The 17,859-nt window shown below is 43.8% G+C and overlaps 1 gene segment (V, D, J or C); it reads right to left on the reverse strand.

Annotated features, from left to right (window-relative positions):
• Nucleotides 1-1,906: 1,906 nt before the first annotated feature.
• On the reverse strand, nucleotides 1,907-17,182 carry LOC129210654 (T cell receptor delta constant-like). The segment is given in 5 exon segments: nucleotides 1,907-2,614; nucleotides 3,060-3,179; nucleotides 3,650-3,712; nucleotides 4,439-4,723; nucleotides 16,947-17,182. Coding segments are annotated over 4 exon segments (540 nt in total).
• Nucleotides 17,183-17,859: the final 677 nt, after the last annotated feature.

Below are 17,859 nucleotides of genomic sequence, written 5' to 3' on the forward strand. Positions count from 1 at the left end.
CACTGAGCTCTGACGTTTTGTTTATCATAGAATCATAGAATCTTTAAGTTCAGAAAAGACCTCTTGAGATCATCAAGTCCAACCGTCTATGGTTCCTATATTATGGACCTCTTGCAAGGAGGTCAGTGCCAAGATCAATCTGAATTTCCACCTTAGGCACCTTTTCAGGTTGGGACAAAGGCTAGTATTACTCTGCATAAATTTTGCTACTCACTGATTATGTTTCCTCATCTGGCATGTTATTGCACCTATAGACTGCTTTCCTGTGGGACTAGCAGGAGTAGTAGTGGCTATATATGATGTGTTGAAACCTCACGTCCTTCCGTCCGTATTCAGAAGGCAAGGTTTTCTGTTACAGCAAATTAATGCCAACATGCAGAAGCTTGGAAGGAAGTGTCCCTTTGGCAATACTGCAAACCGCTCAGAGGCAGCTTCTATGGGCAGGTGATTTCAGCTGCATCTTTTACCCACAACCCTCTGAGTGTGCACCTGCCCCACAGAAACAAAAAGGATCAATGCTTGTCCTCGTGAGAAAGATTCATGAGGAGAAGCTTCCTATGGTATGAGGTACATAACATCTGCACCATGCTGCAGAGTTCCTGGGGCTCCAGTGACAACCCAGGGATGCTGCAGGGCAGCTCTCTGCTTCTGCAGGCTCTGTGTCCCATGGACCAGTTTGGTCTGGGGCTACCCCACTTGCAGGAGGATGTTAAAGAGCTGCTGGGAACAGCACCATGCTTGGGGACAGAAGGGCACCAGAGTGCTGGGCACTACCTACAGGGAAATTAACTCAGGGTCAGCAGCCAGCGTGGAAAGGAGCCAACACAGTAGCATCTAGGTGCTGTGAGAGCAGTCTAGCCTGGTCTGGTTGTGTGGCTGAGTCACTAAGACTGCACGAGTGGAGTATGGCCTGCTTAACTGGGACAGGAAGGAGGTTGTTACAAGGGACGTTTGTAGACTAGCTAGCTCCACATAGCCATCTGGCCCTTGGGATGCCTAGGAAACGAAAACATGACCACTGTGGTTTTCCACGCTAAGTGTGTGCTCCTGGGACCTGACCACATAGCTGCAGGACCTAGAGACAGTGGTTTCACCACAGAAATGTCCCATCTTCTGGACGGGAGTGAGGGTTTGAACAGCTAAACTTGTCAAGCTTAGGGAAATAGATTTTGCCATTCACCCTTGTCGGGGCTACTTTGGACCCAGCAATAGTTCAGTCAACATCTGAAAAACGTTGTGGGCCCAGCCCCCCAGGAAGTGGTTAACATGTTTTTAAAAGCGAGGCGGAATTTCCTTTGCGTAGAGTGATTTAGTCATGTGTTTTAACCACAGTATCCTGCTTCAAGCAGGCAGCATCTTGCAGCTTGTGAGACAAAAGTCGGTGTGGGGCTTTTTTTGACTGCCGACCAAACGGCTAGGTTATCTATCAAAACACCCCAAAGTGTTTCCTGTTGGCCCCTTCCTAGTATTGGTGAGTGGGGAATCAGCAGCTGTTCTCTCACCTTCTGAGGTCTGTACATTAATTCTCATATTGCCCCTTGTCTCAGCTGTTTTCTCTTTAGACCCATCTCTCTTTTTGTTATCATCCATATTTTTGAGCCTGAGTAATTTGAAGGGGGCATGAATAATTAAAATAATAATAATAAATATTTAATATTTAAAATAATTAAAATAATAATTAAAATTCCTTTAAGCCCAATAGGGCCAGAATTCATAGCCCTCCTGAAGTCTCTTAAATGTGCCAAAGATCTCTCTCTTTCCCTGTGGAAAGCCCAAGAAAGACACATTTAATAAAGAGGAAATCTATGCTGTTGATGGTTTTCTAGTTCTCAGTGGTCACTGCATAGGACAGCGCAATTTCAATAGTTTCCACCCAACTTTTGGAAGAAAGGGCACAGTGCAAACCAAGCATAAGAAAACTTTATTTTGGTGTATATTAAGGAAACCTAAAATGCACATACCATATACTTAACAAAAGACAAAAATGTTCTAAAGAAGAGATGGAAATCAAAATACTACTGTATACCTATCTGAAGTGAATTTCTTCAGGTCCAGTGAAGATCTAGTTACCTGCACTAGAAGATTGCCACTAATAAAAGGTGCAATTCTCTCTTCTAAAAATTAAAACTATACAATGCTCCCTTTGTGTCTGGGATCTCTAAGCAGAAAAGCATTACTTCTTTAGACAATAACATGGTATTATCAGACATAATATTTTTAAAGCATAGTAAGTATAAAGCTCCATTTTAAGTTTCAAACTATCTAAGCAATTTGGATACTTCAGTGCAATGGATATAGGAGTAGGAGAACTAACTATTCCTGCTTAGCAGAGGGATGAGGGAAATTTCTTACAGCAAAAATTGTCCTAACAATTAATGAAACTAAGCTACACAACTTCAGCAGTATTAGCTGCCTAAGAAGGCTTCCAGATGGTTAACTGAAGAGCACCTTGGTGAAGTAAAAGGACTCAGAGATCAACAGGAACTGGGGGTGGGGGGTTGTTGATTCTTTAGATGTTTATTGGTAGCAAAGCTGATCCATGGTTTTTAAATTATCCTGCTGTGTGCTCTTTCCTGCTCTTCTTCGGCTTATTGCTAGCTCACTTACCCGGTACCTGAAAGATCAAAACATGTTTGTTTTAAATCCTTATTCACATTTAATACAGTGGTGCTGAGTTTCTGTTAATCTGGAATGGATTGGGCTTTTTTTTTTTTTTTTTTTGTCATTTTGGTTACCTAATCTTCAGAATTTTCCCTTCTCTTTTCTCTGTCCCTTTTTTCACATTTGTTGGCTTTTGGGATTCTCCTTTTATAGTTCTTGCTGATATGGACATTTATCCAGACTTTGTGCGTGAAGCTGAGATGCTCTGGACTAGCCCGATGCAAAGGTAGTTGGCGGATGAGATGTAATTTGGGGGTCACGTATTAACTTATCCAGTGGAAACAGGAACACCTGGACTGATGTCAGTCCTTGTGGCATTACAGAAGGATGCAAAGCCAACTGATCACTCATTGCACTTGCCTCCTGTGTTCCCAGGCACTGAATGATGTATTTCCTACCTCAGAGGAGAAACAGCTTGATACTCATGATTGAATTGAAGGCAACGCTTTTTGCTAGCAGGACTCGCAAACCCAAAACAGCCATGAACAGCGTATTCACTTTCTCCATTTTGACATCTGCTTTAAAAAGAAGAAGAGGAAAGAGAGTGGACTGTCTTGATAGTATCCCCACCCCCCCCCACACACACACACAAAAAAAAAAGGAAAATCCACACATCCTAGGTGGATGAGGGAAGCAGGAACGAAGGAAATGATGACAGAGGAATGTATCAAGTACAGGGAAGAGAGGAGATGTCTGCCAAGTGAGGAATTTACTTCCCATTGCTGTTTTATCCCATGGAAATTTCTCAGCTATTTAGTCTGTTAACCTTATTGAGGTTATTCCTCAATAAGTATTTCCAATTCCAACATTTCTGCACCAGAGAAAGCAATTTTTCATGTTTTTTATTGAGTCCACAAAAAGTGCAGCTTATTGCTTAATAAGTGTCTGCAATTTGGACATTTCTGTACCAAAGACAGTGCATTTTCATGCATTGTTACTGAATCTCCAATGAAGTACCCATACTCTCGTAAAGGATTAGGCAACTAACCTTTTGTAGAGGCATATGTAATGTTGCAAGCACTAACTGTTTCAAATTCTTCAGTCTTCTCTTCTGTTGAATGATTGAGAGACATGATAAATTGTATCCAAACTATATAAACCAAAAATTACACAGAACATACTATAGCTCTTTTCCCAGCAGTAGATAAGCAGTATTGGAGAATCACATGGCAGGACATTAATTCTGAGATTTACTTGAAGAGAAAAATTAGCTCTCTATATGTGACTGCAGAAAAAAACCCCCAGAATTCTTGAGTTTTATTTTCTCTCCATTTTGAAATGAACTTTACCATAAGAAAAGAACGGTTTAAAAAGTGGTCAAAAAATAACCAAAATATTTTTGGGTAAAAAAAATCACATGTCCTTTTTTATTTTGTGGTTTTATAAAAGTTATTTCAAGCTTTCTTCTAGCAGGCATGTATACTCATGTCCTTGAACTATTTTACCTTAGGTAAAGCTAGACTGGCAAATATTAGAGGTGGGTTTGTTTGGGGGTTTTTTTGTTGTTGGTTGGTTTTGGGGTTTTTTTTTTTTTGGGGGGGGGAGTTTGCTTGTTTGGGTTTTTTTTACTTTTTTTATGAAGAAAACTCCAGGTGATTAAATAGTTGAATTAAGGTCATATATGCTAGGTGCTTTTGAATATCTCATCTTCACCTAAGTGCCTAAATACCTTTCTGACTATACTTACATATTCCTGCTAGGTTTTCGAAGGGCAAGAAAAAAACCATGGAAGATGCATCTCCCAGAATCACGTTGCATTTGGACCATAACACTGTACCTGGAAAAATTATGCTGGCTGTAGTCTTGTTCCCCTTGTGCATAGCCTTGCAGGCCACTTCTTCATCTGGTTCCACTCCAACTACCTTCATGGTACTATACATCCCCTCAGATGTGACAAGAGGTGCCTTCAGATCATATACAATGTCACTCTCGGGCACATCAAGGCTGATGTTCTTAGGATAGAAAGCCTTTGCCAAACAAGCCATGTTCTGTTTGTTGTTATATTGTTTGGGTTTCTTTGATTTAAGCACAATGACTTCTGGGGCAGATTCTTCTTGACTCTCTGAAAAAGAAGCATCATTTTGGGATGACTATTTTCTGCATGCTTTGCTGAGAGCTAAACCATCAATAGTTCAGATATAGTCCAGCCATGACTGCCCCCCTGACAGCTGAGTGTCTTTCTGTGTTTATTTCTTCCTCCTGTTTCCCAAAGACCAGATCAAAGACAGAAAGACAGTATAAGGGTGGGATTTTCATTGGAGCTTCTAATCCCTTGGACTTCTAAGCTTGTTTTTACCAGAAGTCATATATGACTATACATGGTTTGAGAGCAACGCTGTGGAGAAGGTCTTGGGGGTGTTGGTGAATGAGAAACTCAGCATGACCCAGCAGTGTGTGCTTGCAGCCCAGAAAGTCAACTGTATCCTGGGCTGCATCAAAAGAAGCGTGGCCAGCAGGTCGAGGGAGATGATTCTTCCCCTCTACTCTGCTCTTATGAGACCCCAGCTCTGGGGTCCCCAGTACAAGACAGACATGGAGCATATATATGTGAATTCCTTTAGGTGTGGGACTTTGAAATGAGGAAGGGAACTTTTAAGAATACAACAAATATGATCATATCATTTTTGAATTCATAACAGTTTAAATACTAAAAAGAACATTTACTGCAAAGGTAGCCTTATGTGCTTGTAACATGATACATATTGGAAGATCTTTTTTTATTACCCAAAAATTCTTTACCTGATGAGGCTAAAAGGCTTAAGCATAGCATATAGGCAGAGAAGACAGTTTGTTACTCCACTCTACAATGCTGTTCCAATAAGTGGGATTGCTTGCAGATACAAAGTAATCTGTTTCTGTAATATTTCTATGTGGAACTTGACCCGGGCACATAAACCTCTCTTAAATTAACAAGTGAATAGTGTTAAGTGAGCTCTGGAGAAGTTTGCAAGTCAGGAGGCCATCTGACTGCATAATGCTGAGCCATCCTGAAGAACAACCCTGGGGTGTCTAAGAGAGGAGTTTAGTGCCATTCCAAATACACCATTTATTCTGTCTTCTCTCTGACTGTCCCTTCAGAAAGAAACAGATCTCTTGTAGATCCTTAGAGCATCTTTGTACGAGGGGGTGTAGGGGGAGAGTGGTTGTATTTGTATCGCACGCAAAAAGCAATATGCAATATGCGATATGCAAACAATTGTACTTCTTTTTACTCTTAATCTTAACAAAATACCATAATTAGCTATATATTCCATCCTCTTGTGGATCTTGGCTTCCTCCAATGAGAAGTATACAGGGAATGAACCAAATAATTCCATAGGTATTCTCTTACTGAATTCTCAGGAGATCTCTCAAAAACTGTGTAGTGATTAAAGGATGTTTTCTGTGTCTTTTGTACTTGGAGATTCTCAGGAGGTCCAGCTCCTGCAGTGTTCTTAGCTTTTTTAATTCCTTTGAATATCTTCCACTCCACCGACATCCCCCCCCCCAAAAAAAAAAAAAAAAAAAAAGGCACTAAAACCAGTCAGGATACCAGCATTCTGGAAACCTGGAAAATCTATTCTTGTCTGCTCCCTACTCCCACAGGAACTGGAGCTGCATCCATCTACCCCAAAACAGTCATGTAAGATGTCCTAAAGATTTAAAGGCAGCTGCAGGGCTGTATGGGGTTTGCAGATGTGAGCTGGCACCTAAGAGAGTCCCATGCCTGTCTTGGGAGTGTGTGTGTTCAGGTGGTGGTATGCAATTGAATGTTTTTGGACAATAAAAATCAACAAAACAAACTCACCCATTGCCCCAACTTCCATGCTGTCACACAAAAGCTAGAGAAGATGGCCCATCCTTACAAAGACCAGGTTTAGAAGAGTGCCATTTCTAAATATCAAAGGCTTGCTAACATTTCAAGCAGTTGTTACAAAAACATGGGAACTACTTTCTCCTGCAACTCTTTACATCTCCTTTTTCCCTTTCTACACACCTTCGTGTTACACAAAAGAAAGCAAGCAAGTACTTTCACCTCATATTGAAGCTAGGCTAAGACACCATCCCCACTGGGTGTAAACAACAGTCTTAAATTTAGCAGTGTGGCTACAGGAGGCAGTGGGGTAATTGCTGATGCACATAGGTAGTAAATGATCTTTGTTGTTCCTGAAAAGCTTTGTTAACTAAATATGAGCAGAGGACTCAAACACCTGGTTGGAGAATGCATGTTCAAGAGATCCGAGGCAGCAGAAATTTTTCATTATGCTGTCACCTCACACAATCTCTTTGTCCACTGCACCACAAACTTAAGAAATACATAAGTAGTAAAACAAGTGGTACTTACTTGGCTCAACTGAAAAAGTGATCCCAGTTCCAAATACGAGCTTGTCTGTTGCCACACTGTTTGCACATAATCAAATAAACCCACATGGCTCACGACAATCTAAATGTGTATAAAACCAGTGAATAAAATGCCAGAAGTTTGTCCAAAGGATCCATACGTGGACTGCTATGAAAGTGCTCCAAAGTCACCATTGTTTGCAAAATCGTGAGGGGAGAAAACAATAATTTCATAGTAGACTGATTTCAAACAACTTGATCTGGGCCAAAGCTTTTAAAACCCTTTTCTCTTCTACTAGCTCAGTAAGCAGTATATTTCCAGAATAAACGCTCATAGGAATTCTGCAGTTCTTCAACACGTTCCTTTTTGCCTTTCTTCCTCAAAATGTATTGTTCCTTTTGCAGTCTCAGGTTTTTGTATGAGACCTTACAGTGTCTGTGTCACTGTGCTACTCCCAAGTTCTCAACACAGTGATATACTTGGTTACAAAAAGTGCCTCTTCCTTCCCTTTTACTGTATGAGACAGGTAGTCTTATACCCTATACACCACCTGAAGGAATCACATACACTTTAAAATAAGGACCAGAAGCTTGTCCAAAAGAGGGGACTTTGAACCTGCTCAGAACCTGTAGAATTATAATAAAGGATTATAATGTTACTCTGGGAAGGCTCAGATTTTAGTCTAATGAAAAAGCAAAAGTTGTTTGAGTATTATTCTACAGCAATCGGTGAAACTCTTCAGAGCTGCAGAAGTGTTCTGGTTGGTTTTTTTTTTTTTCACTTTGAACTATTTTTTGTTGCCCAGGAAGAAGAGGAATACACTCAATCTGGGGTTTTAGAGTTGTTATCTTTCTGGATGGGCCAGTGCTGAGGGTCATTTGGTGCCTCAGGAAGCCTTTATCATGCTTTTGGTGTCTTCAAAAGTGAAAAAGATACGATTGTTCTTTATTACATGGAGATATATTGTTCCGTGGGAGGAGTTACTAAATAAGGATTTTGCTCTGAATGCTGCAGAGTAAATTGATCAAATCCTGCATGATGGACAAGTTCTGCATCCTTAGTGCCACCTGCACCTAAAGATTTGTGTGAAGCATACTACGCAGATGAAGATAAATTTTGTCTGAATACTCACTTGGTATTTGCATATTAATCACTTGATATTTTCACTAGGGTGAGTGTATGAGTACTTCCACCACCGCTTAACCACACGTGCCGACCCTCCCACCCCCTTTCCCATTAAACAGAATGATCCTTGATAATGGACATGCCATTAATGGACATGTCGTGGCTCTCTTACCTTGAGGTAGTAACTCTAAGCTAACCTCCTGTTAACAGCTTTATAGGGAAAAAAGACCTGGGTACAGATGGACACAGGTGGTGTACCAAGGAAATGTGATTTAATACTGCTCTCTAACTGCTGTCAAGCTGGAAGAGGGCAGGAAGGAAGGGAAATGTATTAACATTCCAAAAAAATTACATGTGTAGGAAGACAATAAGGCAATTGTGATCTAGTATAGGATTGATCTACCCAAGTGAAAGGACAGCAAGAGGAGAGGGTTCAAAACTGTCAGCCTGAACAGTAGTGCTGAAAATTGTCAGTGAGGGTTAACAAACATACACAAAAAAAGGGGTCAGAGTGGGACCTCTAGCTGCTGGCATAAAGAGGCCAGGGCTGGAAATGGCCCGAGAGTGGATGGGCCCTACTCTCTTCCCTGAAGCTATTAGTTGCCTGGGTGATTTCAGGCAAGCTCTAAGACCTCCTTGGAGTTTAGCAGCAATGGAGACTGTGCAGCTCCCATCTCCCATGACAATCTATAGCCCATGAAGGTGTTTAAAAATGAATGAATGAACTTAGATTTTCTATGACAGTGATGTAAGTTGGTATTGTCAGAAACTCAGAAAATGTTCCTTGAAGTGGTCCTTGAGGAGAAAATGAATGGGAAGAAATTGCAACTGTTATGGGCAAAGACAATGAGATCATGATCTGTGTCATGGAGAAAAATATTAATCATGCATTTCAAGAGGGAATTAGTGCATGATCTCTTTAATCATTGAGCTGAAGAAGAAATAGATGTGGAAAAGGAGTGAAGAGGGGGGAGAATTGTAATACTGGATTGAGGTGGTTGATAGAAGGGTCTATTTCAATGATGATGCTCAGTGATAGAGTGTAGGGTCATGATCAGTGTGGCTGGTCAGGGAAAACTGGAGCTGTCTTCCAGCCACATGGTGTTAGAGACTTCTCACCTAGCTTCCAGGGGCTGCATCTGAGGTAGTCATCTGAATGTTGTGGAGAGAGAGTCATGCCCCAAGTGCAATTGACTGAGCTATTTTGTCTGTCTAAAATACCTTGAGAAGTGACAAATTTCTTTAGAACCACTTGTTTCTCTGTAATGGATACAAAGGGGATGTAATGAGTAATTTAGATGGAAACTTCTAAACTCTAGCAGGTAAAAATCTATCTGCTGAACTGGTATTGATAATTATATGTTCAAATGGTCTTGAAACCAATGTCCATATTTGTGTGCAAGAAAAACTGGCATGGTATACAGTGATTGTCCCATAGCTTGAATCACAATCAGCATCAAATGTGTTCTTCAGGATGCTGTTGTCTGTGGGAAGATGACATCATGAGGAAGTGGAGTATGTTGCACCTTCAGGCTTTTCAGGAAGTCAGTTTGTGTTGGGTGGTTCAATCCCCTTCAACCACTGTGTGATGTAGTCCACACAGTGATGAATAGTCATACAAAAACATTTATGTTTTCATTTCAGTATCAGGTGACACCCCTTCTTTGATGTCTTTTGAATGCTGCATTTTGTCTTTCTCTGCTTTTTTATTGCTGGATAATCAAACCACACAGCAATTGCCATAAATTAAAAATAGCATTGCCAGCATCACTTTTATGGTAGATTAAAGGAATAATGCAACTCTCTTTCTGAAACATTGCCCATACTTGGTGACACTGAATATGATCGATTTGGATTGTAAGAGCCCTTTTAACTCACATTACTTGATTCCAGATATATTTTTAATAAAACTCTAGAGAACTAAGGTAGGATATTTTCCTAAGAATGTCAAGGACCAGCTGCCCCAAACTGTAAGTTTAATTTTTTCTTACGTATCAAGACTATTCTGGACCTAAACCTATTCATATCTCTGATATTTTGTTGTTCTAGCAAAATGAGCCTGTGATGCACAAATTCTTCAGAGGTTAATTTTACTTGATATCAGTGCCTCTTTTTCTGTGTGGATATGCTAAAATTTGCGGGGGGGAGGGGGAGGGGACTGAATGTTTATCCCAGAAACACAGAGTCACAGAATGAATGAGGCCGGAAGGGATGTGTCTTGGTTTCGGCAGGAATGGGGTTAATTTTCTTTCTGACAGCTGGTGTACTGCTGTGTTTTGGATTTAGGATGAGAATAATGTTGGTAACACACTAATGTTTTCAGTTGTTGCCAAGCAGTCAAGGAGTTTTCAGCTTCTCATACTGCCCTGCCAACGAGAAGGTGGGGGGCACCCAAGAAGCTGGGAGGGGACACAGCCAGGACAGCTGACCCAAACTGGCCAAAGGGATATTCCATACCATATGATGTCATGTTTCATTTATAACTGGGGGGTGGGCTGAGAGGCCTGTCAGCTGGGGGCCTGGCGTGGCAACTGGGGGTCTTGTGTGGTAGCTGGGGGTGGAGCATTGACTTCAGAGTGATGTCATTTGTCTTCCCAAGTAACTGTTACGTGTGATGAAGCCCTGTTTTCCTGGAGATGGCTGAACATCTGCCTGCTGATAGGAAGTGAGGAATTAATTCCTTGTCTTGTTTTGCTTGCGCATGTGGGCTGGGAGGCTGGGCAGCCGGGGGTCTTGCAAAACGTTGACTTTGGGTGGTAAGAATTTGTGCTGTTCATCACTTGTTTTGTATTTCTTTTGTATTATTATTTATTATTATTTTCCTTTTTGTGTTTGTCCTATTAAACTGTTTCTGTCTCAACCCACGAGTTCTCTCACTTTCACTCTTCCGATTCTCTCCCCCATCCCATCGCAGGGAGGGAGTAAGCGAGCGACTGTGTGGTGCTTAGTTGCCAGCCAGGGCTAAACCACCACAGGATGTTAGAAGTTTATAAAGTCCCAACCCCCTGCTCAAAGCAGGGTCAGCTAAAGCAGGCACCTAAGGACGATGTCTAGTTGAGTTTTGAATATGGAGACTCCACAACCTCTCTAGGCAACCTGTTCCAGTTTGATAACTTCAGTTAATGCTGAAAGAAAACTGCAGGAAACATTGAATCCTGAAGCTCAATCCTGAGTTAAGGAAGAAGAGGGGAGAGGAAGGGAAGTGAAGGCAGGGAAGTGAAAAATTTTGCCTCCAAGATGGCATCGCAGGAGCATAAGACTGGACTTGGAGGAGACATACTAGATAGCTTCTTTGTGCATGGTTGCTTGATTAGCACAAGCTCACACTGTAAAGGCTCAGCTGCCTCCTTCCAGGAAAAAAAAAACCTAGTATAATTCTTGGTCCTCAGGCAGTCTCTACTCATACTTTAACCCACATTTACATTTCTGTAGCAGTTTACCCTGAACCTGGATCATTGCACATCCATTCCTTTCATACCACAACAATAATTGGATTTGTCCAGTCTTCATTTGTAAGAACAGTCAACATCATCTGAACCAAAGATGACATATCCATTGAAGATGTAGGTGTGCATTATGTTTTTTGTGTGGGCAGACCCCAAAGCACACATGCAAAAGGCTTCCCAAACATAGAGATGTACGCTGACCCCCAAAATAAACAGACATGCATTGTCACATGGAGACAGAGCTTACAGCAGAGATAAGAAATTTTTAGTCATTTTGCACAGCAAAAACTGTTCTCTGATGGCTTCTAATATGGTCTTACTGTCTAAATGGTCTATGCAGAGATAAGGAGTGGGGGCTGACTTACTGTGGCTGTCTGTGCTACTTGTGGGATTCCCTAAAGAACATGAAGCTACCCTTCAGCCATTTCACAGAAAGCCAAACTCGTCTTGAGAAGACTGTGTAGGAACTGGTTCTGTATACAATTATCAAAAACACTGATAATATTTCAACCTCCTCACACTTTTTTTGCCCTGCTCTTCCTAGAAGAAGGATCTGCAGAGCTGATGACTTGGCTTTGAAAGGATGAAGCACTGCACTGGACTCTCAAGAAAGGATATAGTAAAGCCAGGTTTTAGGTACTTCCCAGCAGTATGTTGGATCCAGCCCCAATCTCAGCTGCTATCGGTGAGGGGTATGCCAGGGATGTTGCAGGTGACTGACTCAGAGATCTTTTTCATCCCATATATTTCTTTGCACATGAGAAAGGGTATCTGGAAATGACAGCAGCTAAATGAATAGCTGGTAAGATACCAAGGAATTGATTTATCCCGCTTATTCCTATAGACTCTCTTTTATGGGATGCATAGACTATTAGGGTTGCAAGCACACATTGTCAGAAACACTTGTTTACATTCAGTTGCAAAAGCAAGGAAAATTATTTCTCACCCTCTCCTCACATTCTAGTTTACATTGTGGTTTAATGAGAAGACAGGACAGGTTGCACTGATCAGGTGTAGGACACAGTCCGACAAGCTTACTGAATATCCATCTATTTACCTGTGACCAGTCCATTTTATCCTTTTCCCCTCTGCTTTCCTATGTTTGTTCCTCCCCAAACCACCTTGATCCCTGCCTTGTCCTGACTTCTTTTACTCCAGAAAATATCCTAAGATGTTCCAGGCATCCCATAATGTGCCCCATACCCCCAAGGCAGTAATACTCCCCTCAGTCTGAAAGGTGCTCCAGAGAGCATCTCCCGTTGACTCATCTTGATGAGTTTCATACCTGAACCATGAGACTGATGGCTTTGTTGGGACAGTCTGGGAAGGAGATAAAGCAGGGCCTCTCATTTTCTGAATATGTTATTGGAGCTCACCTACCTGCCATTGTGCCTCTTCTGTTCCTTCATGTTTGTGAAGATAAGCCCTTCATGAGCCGATCACCTGGCTGGGAGAAGCTGGGTCAGGGGATTATTTGGGTTCCCCGACCTGCCATTTTACCTCTGTGTTCCTTTGTGTGTGGAGATTACTTTTTTATCATGCAAGTCAACAATATAAAGCTATACTTTGCTGATCTTAAGGAAGCCTATGTTGCTGTTCCTGTGTTTGCTCTAAGTTTTAATCCCAATAGAGCAAAAGTTGCAAGTGAATTAAGTAGTGCAGAAGGAGTGAAAAAGAAGGTCTTTTAGGACTTAACTGCACTGCTCAGCCTGGTTTTTTAGTGTTTTAATTATGGTGTGTAACTGATTGCTCTTCTGCAAATACAGAGGCAGGTATTGTGGTTTATGTCACAATGGGTTAACTTCACATTAATTACAATGCAATAATTGTGTCCTTATGAAGGAGTTTGGATTTTATTGCCTCTGTAAATGAAAGATTAACAGCGCAAAGAACACTAGAAGCTACAGAAAAGTTATCTCTATTTTCAGTTTCCTTGCTGACAGGAGTTGATGGTTGTTAGTGGCAGTGGCCAAGAGAAGCAGGCTGTTAAATACTGTGATTCTGACCACACGAGCTTGGGGCAGGGTGTCCCTGGAGGACCTCCACAGTTAGATGTCGTGGAAGATAGAGTCTTACCACCAGCACTTCAGGCTCAGTTGGCTGAGTTTGATCAGGTGGAGAGCATCCTCCAGACTGTTTGATATTTACTTGTTGGTGGATCATTCTGAGCTGTTGTTACTCATTAATTGGTGTAACAATTCACAAGACATCTTGCATAAGTTTAGTTCTGCTCTTTCTGCTGGTTATGCATTTTTTTCATAACACCTGCCTAACTGTGCTTTTGTTTAACTAAAGCTACATACCTAACAAAGACATAGCAACACACTGAAGGTCAAACTGTGGACCTCTGACATCAGTGCAATCATTCTAGTACAGACAGTCAAGTAGGCCAAGACAGGTACGTGCTCATGCTCCAAGGTTTCAGCAGGCACCAGTGTGCAGACTTGTTACTGAAAGATGGAAATTAATACCCCTGTTATATCAGCAGATTCTCTGACTTTCCTGTTGTGGAGTAATTACTGGAGGTGGCTTATTGAGACCAAAGCAGTGTTGAGGGGACTTCCAGGGTGAATATGCAAAGAATCTGTTCCATAAGAATGCAGGAGAGGTGGTCGATGCCCCAAGCCTGTCAGTGTTTAAGAGGCATTTGGATAATGCCCTTAATAAGATGCTTTTGGTCAGCCCTGAAGTGGTCAGGCAGTTGGACTAGATGACTGTCATAGGTCCCTTCCAACTGAATTATTCTATTCTATTCATTCCAGACCTCTGGAAGTCATCTGGTCCAACCCCCCCTGCTCAAGCAGGGTCACCTAGAGCCAGTTGCCAAGGACTATGTCCAGATGGCTTTTGAGTATCTCCAAGGAGGGAGACTCCACAACCTTTCTGGGCAGCCTGTTCCAGTGCTCAGTTGCCCTCACAGTAAAAAGGTCTTTCCCTAAGTTCAGAGGGAACCTCCTGTGTTTCCATGTGTGCCCACTGCCTCTTGTGCTGTCACTGGACACCATTGGAAAGAGCCTGGCTCTATCCTCTTTACAACCTCCCTTCAGCTATTTATATATTGATAAGATCTGCCTGAGTCTTCTCTTCTCTGTGCTAAACAGTGCCATCTCTCTCAGTCTTTCCTCACAGGACAGATGCTGCAATCCCTTAATCATCTTTGCGTCCCTTTGCTGGACTCTCTCCAGTATGTCCATGTCTCTCTTGCCCTGGGGAGCCAACCACTGGACACAGCTCTCCAGGTGTGGTCTCACCAGTGCTGAGCAGAGAGGAAGGATCTCCTCCCTCAACCTGCTGGCAATGTTTTGCCTAATGCATCCCAGGACACTATTTGCCTTCTTCCTTCCTCTTCTCTTCCACCATGTCTGTGCCCTCAGGTGCACTTCCCTCTTTCCTGATGGTCCCCTACTTGCAGGCTCCTCTGACCCAAAAAGCCACATCAGCTCAAAAGCCTTTTCCCTTGTGCAGTGAGGTTTTACACATACTGCTGCAGACTGGCACTGCTGGGGCCCTACCGCAGGTCCAGCATGTGACAAAGCATCCATCCACTGCCATGCCCAGAGCTGTGAGGGTAACTACCCACCAGGGATACAACCCCCTTCTTTACAGGAAGGGGCTGGACAGGTGGCTTGGGGCAGATTTGGGCTGCACAGAGGAGCCATGTGCCCTCGTGTGGTCCCTACGCTGGCTCCACAGCATCCCTGCCCAGAGAGATGCCCTGCGGTGGTCCCTCTGCCCACATTCTCCTGGGACTGAAAGAGCAACAGGGTAGCGGTGAGGAAGAGGTGGTGATGGTAGCTGGTGGGGAAGTCTGTAAATGGAGGTGAAAAGTCTATGCTGTGTGAGGGGTTTGGGGATTTGTCCTGCCCATGAGACTTACTCCCACGTGAAATTTTATTTCTAACTTCCATTATAAATGTCAAATTTTACTGCAAATTCAGTTGTCCGTGGATAGGTTGGAAGTTCCAACGTCTATTAATCCCAAACCTCACCGCTATTTCCCAGAGCATGTACAGGCAACTGTGATTTTGAGAAAGAGCCTTGTCACCACAGCAGTCCTCCCCCTTTCCGTGCTGCCTCTCCCTCCACTGGCAGCACTGTGTGCTGCCTGGCACAGAAATAGGTGGCCGTGTCTAAGGCTGTAAGGGCATGCAGCTGCAGGGAGACCTTGTTTTTTTCTTTATCTGCAGAGATGGTGACTCGGCCTTGGAACAGTGGGGCATTGCCTGTGTTATTCCCAAAAGGATAGATCCAGCCTATAAATTGCAGCTCCCCTCCTGGGGCCTGACGGACACAATTCCAGTCATATTGAGGGCTATTCAGAGGTGCTCCCATTATGGTACAGGTGAGTGGGAGTGATCCAGAGACCTTCCCCTCCTTGGGACCAGATGCCACCATCTCTATGGGGGAAAGGGTAGCTGGAAAGACACAGGGCAGGTATGAGATGTGAGTGTCTGTGAGAAAGCTCATGGGTGCAATAGTCCATCCTGGGGTTGCAGGGTGCACAAAACCACTATTTTGGCCTTTAGTTCCAGGAGTTATCCCCAGAGGCAGTGGCTTGCCCAGGCACCACAGACCAATATTTCTTTGTACTGCCCAAAGGACTGGTGAGGCAAGACACCCACAAGCATCTGTGTAACTGCTGGTAAATGTGTCATATCTTTAAATATGAATCCAGAAGCTTGGCAGGAGAGCATGGAGTCCCCAGACCTTCCCAGATGTCCTTCTTTTATAGTGGGAAGTTAAAGCTCCAAAGCTGTCCCCATTCCCCCACAAACCCTTCTCTCTCCCTGTGCTGGATACCCCAATATGTGGATAAATGAGATGTGTCAGCGCAGGAATGCATGGGATAGGCAGTACAGCGGGGCATGGAAATACCTGGGCACAGAAATGGCTCTGTGTTCCTGGGACCCCTCTTGGGACCTGCCTTACCTCCTGCAGTTGCTGCTAAGAGGAGACATGACAGCATCAGGGCCATCCTGCTGCTGCTCCTTCTTCTCCAGCCAGAGCTAATCCCAGAGCCAGCCTGGCTCCCTCATTCCCACCCACAGCAGGACAGTGCAGGGCTGAGCGATGCTCTGGGGATCTGGAGAGAGGGGTCAAACTACCATGGGAGGACAGAGCTCAGATCTGTCTAGGTCAGGAAGAGCCAACCTGGGCTCCCATCCCTTCTAGCCCTGGGTCTGGTAAACATCTCTTCTATGCCTGGCGGTGGGGTACTGCAGGGCTATGTCAGATCTCCATCCTTCTATCGGTCCTCCAACCTCCACACATCCTATGGAAGGGCAGGAAAGGGACAAGTATTTTGAGAACGATACAAGTCCCAAGCAGAGGGAAACACACACACACACACACAAATGTCCATGTCCTTTTCCCAGGAAAGGGGGAACTCTCACCTTTAAGGACTGCAGCAAAGGTGATGACCAGCATCCAGAGGAACATTGCAGGCTTCCCCAGAGGAATTTGCATAGTGCACAGTGAAGTAGGAAAGTAAAACTGTGGGGCTGAGAAGGGCTCAAACCTTCCTTTCTTTGAGTCAGCAGAGAAATGCCCTGTCCTACCAGTGCCGAAGGCTCAGACTTCCTTGCAATTCCAAGCAGGTTTGCAGCCTTTTCTGAACAACCCCTTTGCAGTTGCAGGTGCTTCAGACACTGGGAAGTTGGATACATTTGTCACTGCTGGCCTGGGTGGGGACAGGAAACCACATTCCCTTTTTTGCACTGCTCAGACTGCACAGGAAACACAGGGACCTCTCTTGTCTCCCCAGGGCCCCTCGCGCCAGTATCTCTGAACCTCCTATCAGAGGTTGTGGGCCTGTAGATGTTTGTGGTCATGTAGATGGCTGGGAGGGGACAGGCATGGCAATGTGGAGAGGGTGTTCTCCCTCAGCATGGCCCAAATCTGTTGCCCAGCACCCAGCCAAGGGCCATGGCTACCAGATCTGGGAGGGAGCAGGAGGATTTTCACTTCTGGATTCTCCATGTCCATATCACTGTGAGCTTTCCCAAAGCACTGAAATAGAGCAGGCAGTTTTCCCGTTCCTGTGTGGTGAAGAGCAGGATCCCACCTGGGAGGAACATCTGCCCCAGGGCAAAATGGGCCACGTGGCCGTAGGAGAATCCTGTTGCCCACCATATATTGCAGGGGCCCATGGGGATGCTCCAGTACTGCTGATAAACGGGAGAAGTCTCAGAGCTGTAAGTCCCTCAGAGAGCTCCCCGGTCCCCTGCTCATTGCCCACACCGCTCAGTGTGCAGACTGACTCTCATGTCTTTTGGAAACGAAGCAGGGCTGTCTCCGCTGCTCCAC

The sequence above is a fragment of the Grus americana genome, chromosome 10, assembly GCF_028858705.1.
Source record: "Grus americana isolate bGruAme1 chromosome 10, bGruAme1.mat, whole genome shotgun sequence".
Classification (NCBI taxonomy): Eukaryota; Metazoa; Chordata; class Aves; order Gruiformes; family Gruidae; genus Grus; species Grus americana.